This window comes from Narcine bancroftii, chromosome 5 (genome assembly GCF_036971445.1).
Source record: "Narcine bancroftii isolate sNarBan1 chromosome 5, sNarBan1.hap1, whole genome shotgun sequence".
Lineage (NCBI taxonomy): Eukaryota > Metazoa > Chordata > Chondrichthyes > Torpediniformes > Narcinidae > Narcine > Narcine bancroftii.
The window spans coordinates 42782344-42801539 of record NC_091473.1 but is presented as its reverse complement, the minus strand read 5'-3'; the positions used below and the strand labels follow the sequence as shown (position 1 = coordinate 42801539).

At 44.0% G+C, this 19196-nt stretch overlaps 1 protein-coding gene across 2 annotated transcripts in view; it reads right to left on the bottom strand.

Moving 5' to 3' along the window:
- Positions 1–19196, bottom strand: part of atp2b2 (ATPase plasma membrane Ca2+ transporting 2) — a 328585-nt gene that overhangs the window by 41411 nt on the left and 267978 nt on the right. For both annotated transcript variants that reach the window (XM_069937267.1, XM_069937268.1), the window contains exon 14: positions 5755–5934. In XM_069937267.1, coding sequence (XP_069793368.1) covers positions 5755–5934 — 180 coding nt within the window. The remainder of the gene's footprint in view (positions 1–5754; positions 5935–19196) is intronic.

Below are 19196 nucleotides of genomic sequence, written 5' to 3'. Positions count from 1 at the left end.
GCTACCTTTTTAAAAAAACTCATATTCCACCTTAAGCCTTCCCTATGCCATAAATGTTCTGTGATTAGTATGGGATTACTTAAGGTGGTACGTAAATGGGACGGGAAGGATCTGCTCTAGACCCAATTGTTACTGAAATAATTTGTTTGAGAAAAATTGTCACTGGCCCATTTCCTTCTGGGTTATGAAACTGTCCACATAACAAGTCAATTAGGTACAATTAAAACAGTGGTTTTCAAACTTTTTCTTTCCACTCACGTACAATCTTAAACAATCCCTTACTAATCACAGAGCACCTATGGCATCGAGAATACTCAAGGTGGAATGTGAGTTTTTTTAAAAAAGGATGCCCACCCCTGAGCTACAATATCATGCCCTTTTATCTCAAAATTTAGGCCAACGCTTCTTAAATAATTAATTTGAATATGTCACAGACCACATTGGATCAAACCAGATCTGGCATCATCAATGGGCAACATATTGATTTCACTGCCAATAATATATCTGATTTGCAAAATGACATTTATTCTGTGGAGAGTATCTGGTATCCATGGATACATTTTACATTTTCACAAAAGAAATCATCAGATAATAAATTCTCAGTCCAGCTGATGTAAGAGATTCCCAAACATAAATCAGGCTACTCACCACAGGAATAGAATGCGACTATCCTAAAGCATTTCCAAACCATCCTGTGGTTCCATGTGGTCAGTGAGAACCTACTGACACCGTGCTGGAAAGAAACTAATGCAATCCTTTTCCCCGAGAGAAGCTGAGAAGCTTGGTATAGAATCAAAAGGCTGAACTTTTACTTTTAACAGGAAAAATATTCCAATTTCTCAAAGGATAATCATTTTAATTTCTGCAGCATATTTATTCATTGATATTATTTGCTGCAGTATTATATATTCATCATGTAAACTGTTTAATTATTTCAATACAATATGTTAATCATTTAAAATATAGTTGATTCTCCCAAGACAAAGGCCATCACTTAAAAATTTTAACAGCACATATGTATAATTAAGTGTAACTCATGACACTAAACAATTGATCGACAAGTTCTGTCATTGGTTGAGTGCTGGTCATTGCTTCAATTTTCTGCCAATATGAAATACCGCTAAAATCAGCCATGCAGTTAGTTGGTTAATTATTATCATGAAAAACTTCTCTTAAATATTATAACAACAATTATAAGTAGAATTGTCTTAAATACTTAAAAAGAAATTAGTCAACATGTCTTTTATTTACATCAAAGTGTCCTTCTGCTCAGTTGACACAGACAATTAATCAAGAGTTACAGACTGGAGAGATCAAATGCTGCCTGATGTCCAATTGAATGATCTCAGCTTGTTCGTGGAGGTGCCACTGTAATTGGCTTTGAGGCTCCTGGCTTAAGAGGGAAAAACCAGACCATCTCCTGTTCTCAAGAAAGGAGTTTAAGGGAAGGGTAGATTATGTTCTTCCCAAGGCTGAATAAGCACCTAACATGAAAAATAAATATCTGCAGATATTCCCACATTATCTTCATCGAACTCAATAAAAAATATTCAAAAATGGAAAGTGGCTAAAATATTTCACGCACATTTAACATTAGGTGATTGTAATCCTTTCTCTATTTTAACATTAACAGGAAGAATTTCCCCATCATGATCTCAACAATAAAAATATTGTGATTGCATAATAACTGCTTTTGATGAAATAACAGAGAAGGTAATTTGAGGAAATAGAGTTGATATTAAGCAAATACATTTTTCCAAATGATGTTCAGAGATTTACACCATGGAAAAAAATGGGGCTGTTCCCTTAATTGTCAAGGAAGGGAAATATCACTGGTCATCTCTTTTGCAGTTGAAGGGAGGTGTACTGTAATGTATATAAGACAAACGGGCCATGTAATTCTGGATTGGCCAGCTGTTCCAAAGGATGATTCTATCCTCAATTCACAGTAAGTACAGAATTTACTGTGTGTAAGATGCCAACTTCTCTCTTCTCTGGCCAGAGAAGAAACGAGCCTTCCGTCGCGCATGCAGCCATCTTCAGCGCAAACTCCGGGAGATCCAAAATGAGTGGTGGACTAGCCTTGCCAAATGAACCCAGCTCAGCGCGGACATTGGCGACTTCAGGGGTTTTTACGAGGCTCTAAAGGCTGTGTACGGCCCCTCACCCCAAGTCCAAAGCCCGCTGCGCAGCTCAGATGGCAAAGTCCTCCTCAGCGACAAGATCTCCATCCTCAACCGATGGTCAGAACACTTCCAATGTCTTTTCAGTGCCAACCGCTCAGTCTAAGAATCCGCCCTGCTCCAGCTCCCTCAACAGCCCTTAAAGGTAGAGCTGGATGAGGTCCTCACCCGGGAAGAGACATATAAGGCAATTGAACAACTGAAAAGTGGCAAAGCAGCAGGTATGGATGGAATCCCCCCAGAAGTCTGGAAGGCTGGCGGCAAAACTCTGCATGCCAAGCTCTGCTGGGACCAAGGAAAGCTGCCTCTGCACCTTCGTGATGCCATCATCATCACCCTGTACAAAAACAAAGGCGAGAAATCAGACTGCTCAAACTACAGGGGAATCACGCTGCTCTCCATTGCAGGCAAAATCTTCGCTAGGATTCTCCCAAATAGAATAATACCTAGTGTCGCCGAAAATTTTCTCCCAGAATCACAGTGCGGCTTTTGCGCAAACAGAGGAACTACTGACAAGGTCTTTGCCCTCAGACAGCTCCAAGAAAAGTGCAGAGAACAAAACAAAGGACTCTACATCACCTTTGTTGACCTCACCAAAGCCTTCGACACCGTGAGTAGGAAAGGGCTTTGGCAAATACTAGAGAACCTTGGATGCCCCCCAAAGTTCCTCAACATGGTTATCCAACTGCACGAAAACCAACAAGGTCGGGTCAAATACAGCAATGAGCTCTCTGAACCCTTCTCCATTAACAATGGCGTGAAGCAAGGCTGCGTTCTCACACCAACCCTCTTTTCAATCTTCTTCAGCATGATGCTGAACAAAGCCATGAAAGACCTCAACAATGAAGACCCTGTTTCCATCTGGTACCGCACGGATGGCAGTCTCTTCAATCTGAGGCGCCTGCAAGCTCACACCAAGACACAAGAGCAACTTGTCCGTGAACTACTCTTTGCAGACGATGCCGCTTTAGTTGCCCATTCAGAGCCAGCTCTTCAGCGCTTGACGTCCTGTTTTGCGGAAACTGCCAAAATGTTTGGCCTGGAAGTCAGCCTGAAGAAAACTGAGGTCCTCCATCAGCCAGCTCCCCACCATGACTACCAGCCCCCCTACATCTCCATCGGGCACACAAAACTCAAAACGGTCAACCAGTTTACCTATCTCGGCTGCACCATTTCATCGGATGCAAGGATTGACAACGAGATAGACAACAGACTCGCCAAGGCAAATAGCACCTTTGGAAGACTACACAAAAGAGTCTGGAAAAACAACCAACTGAAAAACCTCACAAAGATTAGCATATACAGAGCCGTTGTCATACCCACACTCCTGTTCGGCTCCGAATCATGGGTCCTCTACCGGCATCACCTACGGCTCTTAGAACGCTTCCACCAGCGTTGTCTCCGCTCCATCCTCAACATTCATTGGACTGACTTCATCACCAACATCGAAGTACTCGAGATGGCAGAGGTCGACAGCATCGAATCCACGCTGCTGAAGATCCAACTGCGCTGGGTATGTCATCTCCAGAATGGAGGACCATCGCCTTCCCAAGATCGTGTTATATGGCGAGCTCTCCACTGGCCACCGAGACAGAGGTGCACCAAAGAAGAGGTACAAGGATTGCCTAAAGAAAGCTCTTGGTGCCTGCCACATTGACCACCGCCAGTGGGCTGATATCGCCTCAAACCGTGCATCTTGGCGCCTCACAGTTCGGCAGGCAGCAACCTCATTTGAAGAAGACCGCAAATCCCACCTCACTGACAAAAGACAAAGGAGCAAAAACTCAATACCCAACCCCAACCAACCAATTTTCCCTTGCAACTGCTGCAACTGTGTCTGCCTGTCACGCATCGGACTTCTCAGACACAAATGAGCCTGCAGCTGACGTGGACATTTACCACTCCATAAATCTTGGTCTGCGAAGCCAAGCCAAAGAAGAAAGATAAGATAAGATGCCAACACAGCTGTCTCTTTTCTCAGTTGTTGAACTCTATAGAGTCTACAAGCAGAGCCATTGGTTGTGGGATTCCCCAGACAATGGATCAAATAACTACAACCTCCCTCCACTCTTTATCTGAATGAAGATTCTTGGTCTAAAGAATACGAGTGACTTTAAAAAGATTACTTTCATTTGATACTTCTAATACTTGAAAATGATTTTATGTTTCACTAAATGGATTACAGTTATAGTTTGTTAAGTCACTGATATTATTAATGATTGTACCAATTTTACTAAGTTTTAAGCAGCTTAGGAATGATGGATTTATTTCCTGGACAGCCTTCACAGAGGATGAAGCCTTAACCCAGCCTAGCATTTCGTCCATGTATGTCAGAGCAACCTGGAAGCAGGGTTTTAGGACAAATTTACCTGAGGCTTTGTCTCTGCTGAGGCCTCACCTTGCTTTACTTGTGGTCTCAGGATCCTGAGGCCCAGTAAGATACACATCCAAACCAGGTGAATACAAGACTGGGGAGACCATGAGCAGTCATTCCAGTTGGTGAGCTAGGTTAACCATTCAGCACAATAATTTGGAAGCACAGGGATAAATTTTCAAAATGTACAATTAATATGATGCTAGGAGTGCAGGAAACATTGAAGAAGATACAGTTGATTGCCTAGAACATAGGTACTGCAATGGCAAAAAAATAAAATATGGGGTGATATATGTTGGTAGAGAAACAAGAAAAATCAATCTTTAAGAGAGAATGAGAACAGAGAAACTTGGACGAGGAGATATTCAGTGCCAAGGCAGTTTACATAGTAAGCATTTGTAATCTTGTGACCTATAATTAGAGATACAAGTCAATTAATAATCTCCAGGTACAGTATACTTAATAAACTGGAACAGAATTAATGATATGCAATTAGCCTCTCAAAATTGAATTCCGGCACAGTCAATGGGAATAAATAGTTGGTACTCTGTTAAACTGATGGTCAGTTTGCTACAAAGGATTCTTCTCCATAGCTCAGAGAGGACTGCAGTAAGACTTAATTGCAGTATTTAAAACATTAAAATTTCCCTATAATTAAGAATAAACTTTGCAATGGTTGAAGGTCAATAACTAGTGGGTAAAATGTCAAGATGATTTGCAAGGGAATCAAAAGAAATATGAGATAAAACTTATTTTTGTATGCATTGAGTTGAATGCTTTCGGTCATTTGAAATTTGGAAGTGTATGAGCAAGAGTGGGGTGTGAGAGTTATATCAAAATATACATAGTTATTATGTATGTTGTCTTTAACCCAAAATTACTCAAATGGATTTCATTAAAATATGGCTAATAGTACAAATGGGAACAAGGACAGTTACTTGAAAACATTGCATATTTCCACTTCTCCAGAATCCTAATGTATCTTAAATCAACTGTTTTATCCCTGAAATTTTAAATCAAAGATAAATATTAAAACTGCCTTCTGTAATGTTAAACTGTTTTTTTTCTGTTACATTTCAGACAATATATGCAAACATTGGCAATGTTGTAATGTGGAGATGTCACTCACTAGGCATACCAGAGTTACACTCCAATGATGTCATGAGATTTGGCAATAATATACTGAGTTTAACTTACTTCTCCTTTTTCATTCCGGATCCTCCTATTGAAATCTTTGCCTTCCAAGCAGATGAAGTCCTCACCTGGATTTATGATACCACATTTAATAGCAATGGCTCGAGCCGTGTTAATGTTGTCCCCCGTGACCATACGTACAGTAATACCAGCCCGCTGACACTTTCTAATGGCTTCTGGAACCTACACAAAAATTTATTAGAAGAATTAAGGTTGAGCATTCTGCTAATTCTACAAAACAAAAATTGACTTCAATTTAAGCAAATGATATGGTGATATTAAATAATTAATAACAAAATTATGTAACTCGAGTAATCTACAAAGATGGGTTTCTCGGAAACTTGCTGTCTCCAGCTTATCATTCCCGCTCCATCCATGTCTTACTTTGAAAACATGATTTTAGGGATCTGGAAAACTGAAAATAACACCAGAAGATGATCTGTGGAGAGAAGAATGTTACATTTTTGGATCAATTATTTTCATCATATTGTCTTCACTGAAGAAACTCACCACTTAAATCTCTTGGATGAAATATTTATCATCCACATAGATGGGTAGTATACCAAGCTAGATGGCACGTAATTGCTCATTATATCTTTTTTTACACGCAGAGATGATGCTTGCTAGTATCATATTACAGAAATCTATGCAATCTAGCAATGCGGAATTCTGGTAATAAAGAGGTTAAACTTTCTTGTGAAAACACAATCACAGTTTTTATTTATCCACATTGCATTTGTTTGTCCACATTTACCACAAGATCTCCAAAATGCATCAACGTGTACACATTAACACCAAGTTACATTGAAAGTAATTGTCCAAAATTAAAAATTGGTCAAAGAGACTGCATTACAGGAAATGAGCAAGGAAGAGAGATGGAGAAATTTAGTGAAGGAACTGCAGAATTGGAGTGGAGTGATTAAAATAGGAGAATTCCTATAAGTTTGGAATTAGAAGGACAGTTGTTCAGAAAAAATATTAACCAAATTTAAAATATCTCAGAGAATTTTACTAATGATAGCTTGAAATTCCTTAAAGTTATCAATCTTCCTACTCTGCATCGATTATTCAATTGCCTTCCACTTTGATTCCTTTTTTGTCAGTGATTCAGATGGAAAAGAAGGTACTTCATGGGGCTCATGAGTGGGCAGCTTTTAGCTGGCCCAATTCAATAATTTTCACTGGGCTTCGTTGCACTTCTGATGAAGAGACTTTGGGTTCCTAATGCAATCCTGATGCTCTTTCTCCATTTTGAGTCACCATAGTTCACAACATTTCCACAAGTCACTGAGGCTTTGAGCAGGTCTTTAAATCACTTCCAACTGTTTTCCTTCTCATGACAGAGAAATACTGTGCAAGTATGCTCTGTACATAATTTGTACAGAACTCCCACAGGTCTTGACTCAAGAATGACAAATACTTGACTTGAAACCTTACAGTAACAATAATTCATAATCAAATCATAATGCATCTCCAAAATTTGCAGCTATATATAAATATGACATGCTCTGTTGGTTATTTTTTTGTGGATGGATAGATATAGTTCAAATGATAAGATTGATTCAAGATCATTTGCAACATATATGGGGAGGAGAAAATATGAACAACATATCAAAAAATTATGGGCTTCAACAGAACTAAAGCAAAACTGCATTAATCTCTCGTCAAGAGATTTTTTTCATGAATTATTAATGAAGATAGGATGCAGAATTAGTTTATATTATACATGTATTTTTTTGGAAAATTTTTGCTGTAGGACACAAGCTTCACTGCCTCCGTTGTTGACGTTCCCGAGATGCCATTTAAAATTCAAAAATCACCATTGTGATCTTTCAACAAACTACCACTTTCAGTCATTTTAGCCTTTTTAATTTAGTTTAGACATACAGCATAAGAACAGACCCTTCTGGCCCACCAGTCCATGCTGCCCAAATACCTCAAATACCTCAATTACCCAGGTACCTTTTGAATGGTGGGAAGAAAGTTGAGCGCCCAGAAGAAATCCAGCAGACACATGGGGATAATGTATAAACTCCTTGCAGACAGTGCCAGATTCAAGCTCAGGTAACTGATACTGTAATAGCATTGTGCTAACTGCTACACTAACCTTTGTTGTATGTTCTTAACTTGCAATGATGAGCAGTGCAGTTCTTCTCATCATATAAGCTGGTCATGGGTGTTATTTAGACAACCCAGACATCAATACTTCCTCTCTTTCCAGACCTCATCGTGGCAAGAAAATGAACTAACTGAGAATGAATACAGGTGGCAAGTTACAACTATCGGACACTTTAAAGTGGATGGATTTACAAATTCAATCCATATTGACCACTAAATCTACTCAAATTCAAGGTCAAACTGATTACTCAATTGCCATTTTTTACTGGATTTTGCATGGGATGATATGCTAATAAAATTTGCCTTATTTTCCAGAATTGCTACAAATCCTAGTGAATAGATAAGCAAAAAGGATGTATTTTCACAAGGCAAGACAGAGGCCAATTATGTGGGCCAATCCAAATGTTCTAAGACATTTCACAGTGAACCAACTTAAATATTTACTTTTGGGCCTGCTGCAAAGGGGTTGGGTGTAGAGGGAGGAGAGAATAGGCTCTCTTGTGTATCTATCAAACATTCCACCATGATCCCAATGCAATTTCTATTAAGAATGCCTCAGAAGCTGAAAAAAAGCTTCTAGTAGGAAGTAAAACCATCACATGCTATAGATGTTGGAAAGATCTTAAGATTGCCCCTCCCTGTTTCAGAATAAATTTTCAATCCCTGAAGCCTTTATCAAAATAGATCATTTTCATAGAATTAATCCAGAATGGTGGAAACCATCTTGACTAATGATGCGTACCATCCGAGGGCAAGATTACATTAATTACCATTGAGATCTAAGGATTCTGTACAACTTTTAAATGTCATAATTTGAGACAGAAGGAATGGCAAAAGATCTGAACAATTTCAAATTAATTTGTCCCTTAGACTAAAATATTATACTTCACAAACTTCTGTAGAATCACTGCAATGGTTTTGTGTACTTCCAAATCTATCAAACAAGTTGATAGAGGGAATAACCTCATTTAACATACTGGGGTCAGCTGATCATTAATAATTTGATAATTGCTGTGTATTTTCAGCGAATGCAAAGGATCCAAATCATAGAAACAAGGACAATACAGTATTAATACACGTTAGCATAATGCATTAATATTAGCCAAACAGTTCCCAAATAGCATATGTGGATGGATTCAAGTGAATGGAGTGTTTTTTTTTGATTTTGAACATAATTTTTTTGAAATTACTATTGAAATTCAATTGACACAGTTAATGAATAATGACGTGAGCTGGGCAATAATTTTAACATTCACATAAATATGGGATGCCCTTGAGTTGTTTATATCAACATCAGCAGACTGACAGATATAATACGATGGAGCCCATGAGAATGGGTTGAAAGAGTACAAGCTGAATAATGCAGCACCTCTGCATTCCCTCAACAGATTTATAAAGAACTTCCCTTTTTTTTTGCTCTCCTTGCACATTTTCCAACATTTTTTGATGGAATACTTTCACCCTCCTGGATGGATACAGCTGCATAAACACAAAATACTATTCACGGTTAGAAAAAACATTGTTTGTCTCACTGGTGGCTCCTCATCCAGTACTGACACTTGGTGGCTGAAATGATGTGGGAGCACTCCAGCAGTTCACAAAGGCTTCATTGGAACCACCCTGCATTCTTGACTCAGAAGGATAAGGTTTGCAGGTCCTCATTTTATCCATTTACAATCCTGATTGGAACATACGTTGATGTTCCCTCATTGTCACTGAGACAATGCCGTGGAAATCCTTACGTCAGCCATTCTCAACAGTGGCCTTGCAGCCCACAGCCTACTTAAGTTCAGTTTTCTTTTCACCTCACATAATATCTTCTTTGGCTTGGCTTCGCGGACGAAAATTTATGGAGAGGGTAAATGTCCACGTCAGCTGCAGGGTCGTTTGTGGCTGACAAGTCCGATGCGGGACAGGCAGACACGGTTGCAGTGGTTGCAGGGGAAAATTGGTTGGTTGGGGTTGGGTGTTGGGTTTTTCCTCCTTTGTCTTTTGTCAGTGAGGTGGGCTCTGCGGTCTTCTTCAAAGGAGGTTGCTGCCCGCCGAACTGTGAGGAGCCAAGATGCACGGTTCGAGGCGATATCAGCCCACTGGCGGTGGTCAATGTGGCAGGCACCAAGAGATTTCTTTAGGCAGTCCTTGTACCTCTTCTTTGGTGCACCTCTGTCTCGGTGGCCAGCGGAGAGCTCGGCATATAACACGATCTTGGGAAGGCGATGGTCCTCCATTCTGGAGACGTGACCTACCCAGCGCAGTTGGATCTTCAACAGTGTGGATTCGATGCTGTCGGCCTCTGCCATCTCGAGTACTTCAATGTTAGGGATGAAGTCGCTCCAATGAATGTTGAGGATGGAGCGGAGACAACGCTGGTGGAAGCGTTTTAGGAGCCGTAGATGATGCCGGTAGAGGACCCATGATTCGGAGCCGAACAGGAGTGTGGGTATGACAACGGCTCTGTATATGCTTATCTTTGTGAGGTTTTTCCAGACTCTTTTGTGTAGTCTTCCAAAGGCGCTATTTGCCTTGGCGAGTCTGTTGTCTATCTCGTTGTCGATCCTTGCATCTGATGAAATGGTGCAGCCGAGATAGGTAAACTGGTTGACCGTTTTGAGTTTTGTGTGCCCGATGGAGATGTGGGGGGGCTGGTAGTCATGGTGGGGAGCTGGCTGATGGAGGACCTCAGTTTTCTTCAGGCTGACTTCCAGGCCAAACATTTTGGCAGTTTCCGCAAAACAGGACGTCAAGCGCTGAAGAGCTGGCTCTGAATGGGCAACTAAAGCGGCATCGTCTGCAAAGAGTAGTTCACGGACAAGTTGCTCTTGTGTCTTGGTGTGGGCTTGCAGGCGCCTCAGATTGAAGAGACTGCCATCCGTGCGTTACCAGATGGAAACAGCGTCTTCATTGTTGAGGTCTTTCATGGCTTGGTTCAGCATCATGCTGAAGAAGATTGAAAAGAGGGTTGGTGCGAGAACACAGCCTTGCTTCACGCCATTGTTAATGGAGAAGGGTTCAGAGAGCTCATTGCTGTATCTGACCCGACCTTGTTGGTTTTCGTGCAGTTGGATAACCATGTTGAGGAACAATGGGAGGCATCTGATGCGCTCTAGTATTTGCCAAAGCCCTTTCCTGCTCACGATGTCGAAGGCTTTGGTGAGGTCAACAAAGATGATGTAGAGTCCTTTGTTTTGTTCTCTGCACTTTTCTTGGAGCTGTCTGAGGGCAAAGACCATGTCAGTAGCTCCTCTGTTTGCACGAAAGCCACAGAGGGTAGCGGCGGCGGCCCCGATCCGGGTAAGAGCGAAGGGGAGGCGGCGGCCCTGGCCTCGGTCGAGTGAGGCAGACGGCGACTCCAATCCGGGCAAGAGCGAAGGGGAGGCGGCGGCCCCGGCCTCGATCGAGTGAAGCAGGCGAAGGCCTTGGTCCGGGCAGAAAGTAGGAGGCGGCGGCCCCAGTCCGGGCACAGGGAAAGCAGTGGTGGCCTCGGCCCCAGTCCGGGCAGTATGATCCGACCTAGGAGGGGAGGCAGGCCCCTCCAGCCCGGGTAAGAAACTTGCATAGGAGGAGGCCACTCCGATATAAAACCTACGACCCAAGGACCTTGCTGCCATGTCCCAGCTTGCTTGGCCACGGCACACGAACTCACATAATATAAATATTGTTTAAATGTCTTGTGTAGTCAGTAGGAGAGAAGTACTGAAGAAACCAAAACTTGACTGTTTTATAGGGAGGGGAGCCCATAAACTTTGAGCAACATCCCAAGGTGGGTGGGGGGGGGGGGGGGTGAGAGTCGAAAAAAGATTGAGAATGCTGTTTTACACAGTATTGTTGGTATGATTCTTCCACCAAGTCTCCAGTGGTTCAAACCTGCAGCTCACCATCACTTTCTCATTGGTTATTGAGAATGGCTAAAAATGCCTAACTTTATAGGGTTGCTTGAATCCCAAAAATAAGACCGGCAGGTCTTATCCTTCAGATTTTACGAACAACAGATATAAATGCTGCAAAATAATTGCTTCAATTGAATTAAGCAATTTGAAAATGAATGTGCATTGCTTTAGATTTTTTTTCAATATAAAAGAGAACAACTACTCTGGAAATACTAATTCTAATTTTGTCAAAGCAGAAATTTTCCTTCTTGAAGACATAATGTATCTTTTGTACGTTCGCTTCTCGTGGCTGCTTTCAAATTGTACACACTTGCATTTGATAAACTACTCTCAAAAAAATTGATGTTTTGTTGCAAAGGGTACAAGATTTCAATTATATTCAAAACAATAATTAGTAATTAACATCTATTAGGGTTAGGGTTTTACAGATTTTTATAGTAATGAAGAATAATTTTTCATTGCTTTCATCAGATTTATAGGATTTCAGCTTCCAACTAAATCACGTATGTTTCGATCCTTATTTTGTACACTTTATGTGATAATGGTGGTTTGGTCTTTGTAAGATACATTCAAGGTGATTGGTTGCTTAGTCTGATTAATGACATCACTGATGTTAGACTCCAGGGGTTTCTGGCCCCAGAGAATGACCCATGATAACAAAGACATCCATGCAACAGAGTTGAGAAGACTTGTGTAGTTTTCATCAAGGTCAATGATGGGCACTGTGTCTTTGCTAGCAAGTTCAAAATGTTAGCCATTAAATGTGCACTACTGATAAGTTAAAAAAAATGCCTATCCCCAGGAAAAAGAATCTCGGGGTTGTATGTGATGTCATGGATGAACTTTGACAATAAATCTGCACTTTGAAATGTGTTGCTCTGCAATCAGCAAAATGCCTCTGGTCTGGACACTTTTTAGTGAAAAGTAACAAGTTAGCATGTTAAATTTACAGGATAGCTCAGCAACACATTTCATGTATTTTAAGTATTTTTCCATTTCCAGTATTTAAAAAAAAATTGTATTAAATTCCTCAATCCACAATAGTATTTATTATTTTTAGTGTTGGATTTGATTTTTTTTTCTTCAAACCTCTGTTTTAAGCAAGGCTAGATTTTCATAGCCTACTCATACTAATCACGTGTGGTGGAACAAATGTACTTCCTAACAGTAATAGGAACATGAATTTCTTTTTGAGCTTTCTCTCCCATCAGTAACATCAGACTGTTCTGATATCGACTTCATCTTCATTTTTCCACTTCTTGCCATCACCACGGACTTCCTGCTTGCAAAAAAAGTCATTCATATTTGTTCAGATTTTCACTGTAAAGTCAGAATGTTTACTAAATAGGCATTTAATGAAACTTTTTTTTGAAATATCGGAGGTTGTTTCTCTCCATTTCTTCCGTCTTCATTGGTCCCTCTAAATTAAACATTGGCTCAGAAGCAATGATTTTCTTGTGCTTTTCTGAATGAAATACCGTGCCATTATGAATTCAGCATTGTGAATTGTTCATGAAAGAAATGGACCACCTCTTCTTTGGAACTATTAACTGTGGTGATACGACCACAGCACTGGGCTGCATTCCCACTAGCCTACTGCAGGGGGCGACCTCTGAAACTGCAGAAGACCACCTGGGAGGCTGACTCCACCTGGCCGGCTGTCAATCACCGACCTGTATATAGATTTGAGTCAGCCCGTCCCGGGTCAGTCACACATGGAACCACAGAGACTACTACTGGTGTACAACAGAGTTTAAATGGATTCAAGCCTGTAGAACAGTCTTTTTTATGCTTTGTGTCTGCTTGCTACACCACAATTTAATCCAATTAAAATTTAAAGACCATGGAGAAGTTCCTCACGATCGGGAGTCTGGAAATTGACCCCCAACATCCGGATGCCTCGGCGTGCTTCAAGATCTGGAAGCACGTGACTAAGGCGATCATCCAATACAGGGTGAGGTGATTAACACAAACCAAAAGAGACTCATAGTTCTTTGCACCAAACTGAGGTCCCACGCTTTCCAAACCATTAATGACTGCTTGGTCTACAAACCTTCAATGGCCGTTCTGGAAAGCATGTACAGGCCCCCGACGAATGTGCTCTATGCCCAATACCTGCTCAGCCTCAGGGTGCAGTAGCCAGGTGAGACGAAAGACCCCTATCTGGGGGCTCTGCATGAGCTAGCTCGCCCGTGCTTGACTGAGACTGGGGTGACCAAAGGGGAGGTGGAGCGACTCATCCAAGATGCCTGCGTGCAAGCGTTGCAATCGAGGGTCACCAGGCAGAGACTGCTGGAAGAAATGCTGCCACCTTTACCAGAATTATGTTAGTAGTCCGCTATCTGGAAGCTGCAGCTCACCATGTAGATATTTACAATGCCCGACTAACCCAATCTCCAGCCTGGTAAATGCTGATGACAGCAGTCGCTGAGGGGCCCCACATGGTTGAGACGATCGCCGCCACCAACGCAGCCCGCCGCTGTAAGTACTGTGGGTTCCAGTGTCGGTCAGACAAGCACTCCTGAAAGTTGCCTGGTGAGAAACTCGCATTGCTCCCGAAGTGGTAAGAAAGGCCACTTCGCTAAGGGGTGCCTCCCAAGATCTGTTAGGAGTGCTGCGGCCCTCCCCAATCAGCTGGGAACACCTCCGGCTGCCGCCACATGCGAAGACCGGGCAGCGCTGTTACTCAGCCGATGCCGATGTCACATCTGGTCTGGCCACCCACCTGCACTGCTACTTACCACAGGCACCACCATCTTCCTCCACCCGACTTTCGCCTGCATCGATGATGTCACCTCCTGCCTTACCTCCGATCGGGTCATCTAACCGCACTGATGCTACACATGCGTCCACCAGGCGCTGCCATCATGAACCAGCCAGCTCCTGACTGCCCCAACTCGCTCACCTCACCGACAGGTGGGCAACATGTGCACGCACACAATGCCCTGGAGGGATGCCGCTGCGTGCCATTCACTACAACCATCAAGGAGTAGTGACTCTGACCCCGCGATTGTCCTAGCATCCACCATGCTAAATTCCCCATGGACTCGGGCACTCCATGATGGACATCGCTGTCAACAAGAAGGTAACAAAACACTGTTTGATAGCGGAAGTACTGAGAGTTTTGTGCACCCGAACGTGGCCTGGATGCTGAAATTAAAGATATACCCCAAAAACTTCTCTATTGCCTTCGCTGCGCAGGACCACTCTATCATGGCACTCGGGTTCTGCACAGTAGATCTGACAGTGAGTGAGGAAACATATCAAGGGTTCAGGGTCCTGGTCATCCCCAAGCTCATCTTAGGGCTGGAATTCCAATGCTACCTCCAAAGGCTCACCCTTGCCTTCAGTGGCCCACTCCCTCTGCTCACAGCACACAGCCCAGTGACCACCCCCAGTCCACCTGCGGGCTCATCACTATGGGTGCCCCCTCCATCCCTCTTCAACTACATAACGCCAGACTGTAAGCCCATAGCTGTCAAGAGCAGACACTACTGTGCAGCTGACAGGGCTTTTATCAAGTCAGAGGTGAGGCGGCTTCTGGCGGAAGATATCATAGAGTCCACGTCCTGGTTGTAAAAGGGGGCAGAAAACCGAGGATGGTCATCAACTATAGCTAGACCATCAGTTGGAAGCCTATCCCCTACCCTAAATAGCCGACATGGTCAACGAGATAGCCCACAAAAATGCCTTCTGCATGATTGATCTGAAGTCAGCCTACCACCATCCACACCTGGGATAAACCTTATACTGCCTTTGAGGCAGATGGGTGCCTCTACCAGTTTCGCCGGGTTCCCTTTGGGTCACAAATGGGGTCTCTGTGTTCCAGCGGGAGATGGACAGCATGGTAGACCAGCACAATCTAAGAGTGACCTTCCCATACTTAGGCAAAGTTACCATCTGTGGCCATGACCAGCAGGACCACAATGTCAACCTGGAGAAATTTCTCCAGACGGCTGAGGAGCTGAACCACACTTACAACAAGGAAAGGTGTGTGTTCAGCACCACCCGCCTCGCTATCCTGGGGTACATCGTGGAAAATGGTGCCATAGTTCTGACTCCGAACGCATGTGGCCCCTAATGGAACTATCCCTCCCTCACATGCTCAAGGCCCTCCGCAGGTGCCTAGAGCTCTTCTCTTATTACTCCCAGTGGATCCCCACTTCTCAGACAAGGTCCGCCCACTGGCCCAAGTCACTAGCTTTCCCCTCCCATCCCAAGATGCAAGCGGTGTTTGCCCACATCAGACAAGGCATCTCCGATACCACAATACATGCCATAGAGAAGGACACCCTCAATCAAGAGGGCAGACCCATGGCCTTCTTTTCCAGGACCTTCCATGGTTCAGAACTCGGTCACTCTGCCATTGAAAAGGAGGCCCAGGTGATCATAGAAGCAGTCCACCATTGGCACCACTACCTGGCAGGCAGAAGGTTCACCCTTCTCACAGACCAGCGCATGGCCACATTCATGTTCAGCACCATCCACAGGGGCAAGATCAAGAACGATAAGATCTTGCGCTGGAGAATCGAGTTGGCCATGTTCAGCTATGACATCCAGTATAGGCCAGGGAGGTTCAATGACTCCCCTGATGTCCTGTCCCGGTCCTGCGCCACTGTGCAGTCCAAACAACTGCAAGCGCTGCACGACACCCTTTGCCATCCGGGCGTCACGTGCCTGTATCATTTCATTAACTCCCGGAAACTTCCCTTCACTGTCCAAGAAGTCCGGAACATGACTGAATCATGCAGGGTCTGTGCAGTGTGCAAACCATGCTTCTTCTGCCCACCACAAGCCCATGCTGTCAAGGCCACTCGGCCCTTCAAACAGCTCAGCAACAACTTCAAGGGTCCCCTGCCTTCCACGAGCAAGAACATCTACTTCTTCGTGGTCATAGACGAATACTCACCTTGTTCAGATACCCGGCATTCATCCATAGTGACCGGGCCTCCGATTTCATGAGTGAGAAGCTGCGCCAGTACCTGGTAGCATGAGGGATTTCAGCTAGTCACATGACTAGCTACAACCCCAAGGGCAACAAGCAGGTGGAGTGTGAAAACAGAGTGATCTAAAAGGCAGTCCTCCTGGCCCTGAATTCCAAAGGCTGGTCCGTTAACTACTGGCGAGAGGCCCTCCCCAAGGCACTCCATGCAATACGGTCGCTCTTATATGCAGCGACCAATCAGACCCCTCATGAGCGCCTTTTCTCATTCCCAAAGAAATTGGCGACTGGAGTCTCCCTCCCAAAGTGGCTAACACCTCCGGGACCGGTGGTCTTCCGCAAGCACATGTGGACCCATAGGTCTGACCCCCCCCGATCGAGCAGGTGCTCCTTCTCCATTCAAACCCGAATTACGCCTACATCAGGGATGTGAGGATACTGTCTCGACCAGGGATCTGGCACCAGCAGGGTCCCTGACCCCCATCACAGGAACCCTTGGCCCACCAAGGATTCACCGGGAGCTGACCTCTTCCCTCGCCTCTCCAGAGAGCCCCAATCCTCGCGGAGCAGACCCACACATGAATCCCCTCATTGCCAGACACCGCCCTGCCCACACCACCGGTCATCCCAGCCACCCCGGACCCGGCCAACCCTCAGGCAATGCCGCCCTCGCCTAGGAGCCAACCCTGCGACGGTCTCAGAGGCACAGACGGACGCCGGACTGCCTGAGCCTGTAAATACTACCTTGTATGGAGACATTTCCCCCCCCCCGCCACAGACTCATTTTAAGAAGGGGGTGGATGTGGTGATACAACCACAGCTCTGGGCCACTTACCCACCAGCCCTCTGCAGGGGGCGACCTCTAAAACTGCAGGAAGACCACCTGGGAGCCTGACTCCACCTGGCCGGCTGTCAATCACTGACCTGTATATAGACTTGAGCTGACCCATCAGGAGCCAGTCACACATGGAGCCATCCAGACTACTACTGGTGTACAATAAAGTGGATTTGTGCCTGTGTTTTGTGTTTGCTTGCTGCACCGCATTAACATCTATGTCTTTTGGTCTCATCACCAAAGTACCATTGAACAGGCTCATGAGTACAGATCTATGTATTGTTTGAGGACTTACGTTTGTGAGAAAGAACGTTCTTGCATTCTTATTGGTACTTTGCTTTCTGAATGAACAGCATCATTTCATAGCTCATGGTTTTTTTTTTTTGCAACCAAAAATACATTCTTGGAATTGATATGTATAGACTTCATTTCAAATTCATAGCCTTTAAGATTAACTTTCCTTCTTTTTAATAGATCAGATGAAAGAGAGATCCAAGATGACGGCAAAAAGGTGGCAGAAGGATTCCAGAGCTCCCCGGATAGTAAAGTATAAAAGACAGAAAAAATGACAAGATTCCCTCTAAAAATGATCAGGATAGGAAAAGAATAGCGCAAGAAGAAAGAAAAAGTCGAAGAAGAATGGGAAAGAAGGAAAAGACATCGAAATGGAAAAGTGAAGAATGGGAAGGACTCACCAAGTGCTCTGGAAGGAGAGGCTGACTTTGGGCCTACCCAAAGGCCGATTGTATTGGTGGTGTCAGGATTGGAACATCAGGGTGCCCATCGGGAGGTCAACTCACCTGGAAAGGTGAGTGAGGGAAGCCCTGGTGGAGCTGACCCAAGAGGAGGTCGAATGTGAGCTGCAATTGAGGTGGCAGAAGTACCGTCGGGCATGGACAGCATGGAGGTCCGTGGTCAGGGGGACCAACCTGAGTCGGAAATGGCAGCAGTGGCAACAGCAAAAGAAATGCCACAATCTGCCAGGAAAACAAAAGACTTACCTGGAAAGGCTATTTCATCTAGGGGTCGGGAGGAGGCCGAGCTTGGAGTGACATCAGGCCTGGTGAGCAGCAGAAGCAGTGAGGCATCAGGATTGGATGGATGGACAAAAGGTCGGGAGACTCGATGTCAGGGGGGAGGTGGAAGAGGAGGAAGAACGTGGGGGAAAGAGAAGGACATTGAACAGAGAAGGACAGAAAAGAAAGGAGGTAGAGGGCTTGATGCCCTCTCCCAGGGATATAATGGAGGTCATTGGCCAGATAAAAGAACACTGAAAACTCTGGTGGCAGGTCAGGGGAATGATTAATGAGAGACTAGATAATTTAATTGAAAGGGTGGCAGAAACAGAGGAAAGAATTGAGAGGGTGGAGGAAAGGCTGGATAAGTGGGAAACTGAAATGGATTTGTAGATGAGTGAAATGGAGAGGATAAAGGAAAAAATGAACTAATTGGAGAATTACAGTAGGAGGAATAACATAAAAATAGTGGGGGTGAAGGAGGGTATAGAGGGAAGAGACCCGGCAAGGTTCTTTAAAAAAATGGATCACAGATGTGCTGAGGGATAAAAATTGGGGATGAACTGGAAATAGAAAGAGCCCAACAGACACTCGCGCCCCTCCCCCCCCCCCCAACCTGGGTCCAATTTACGACCCGCTCCATCCTG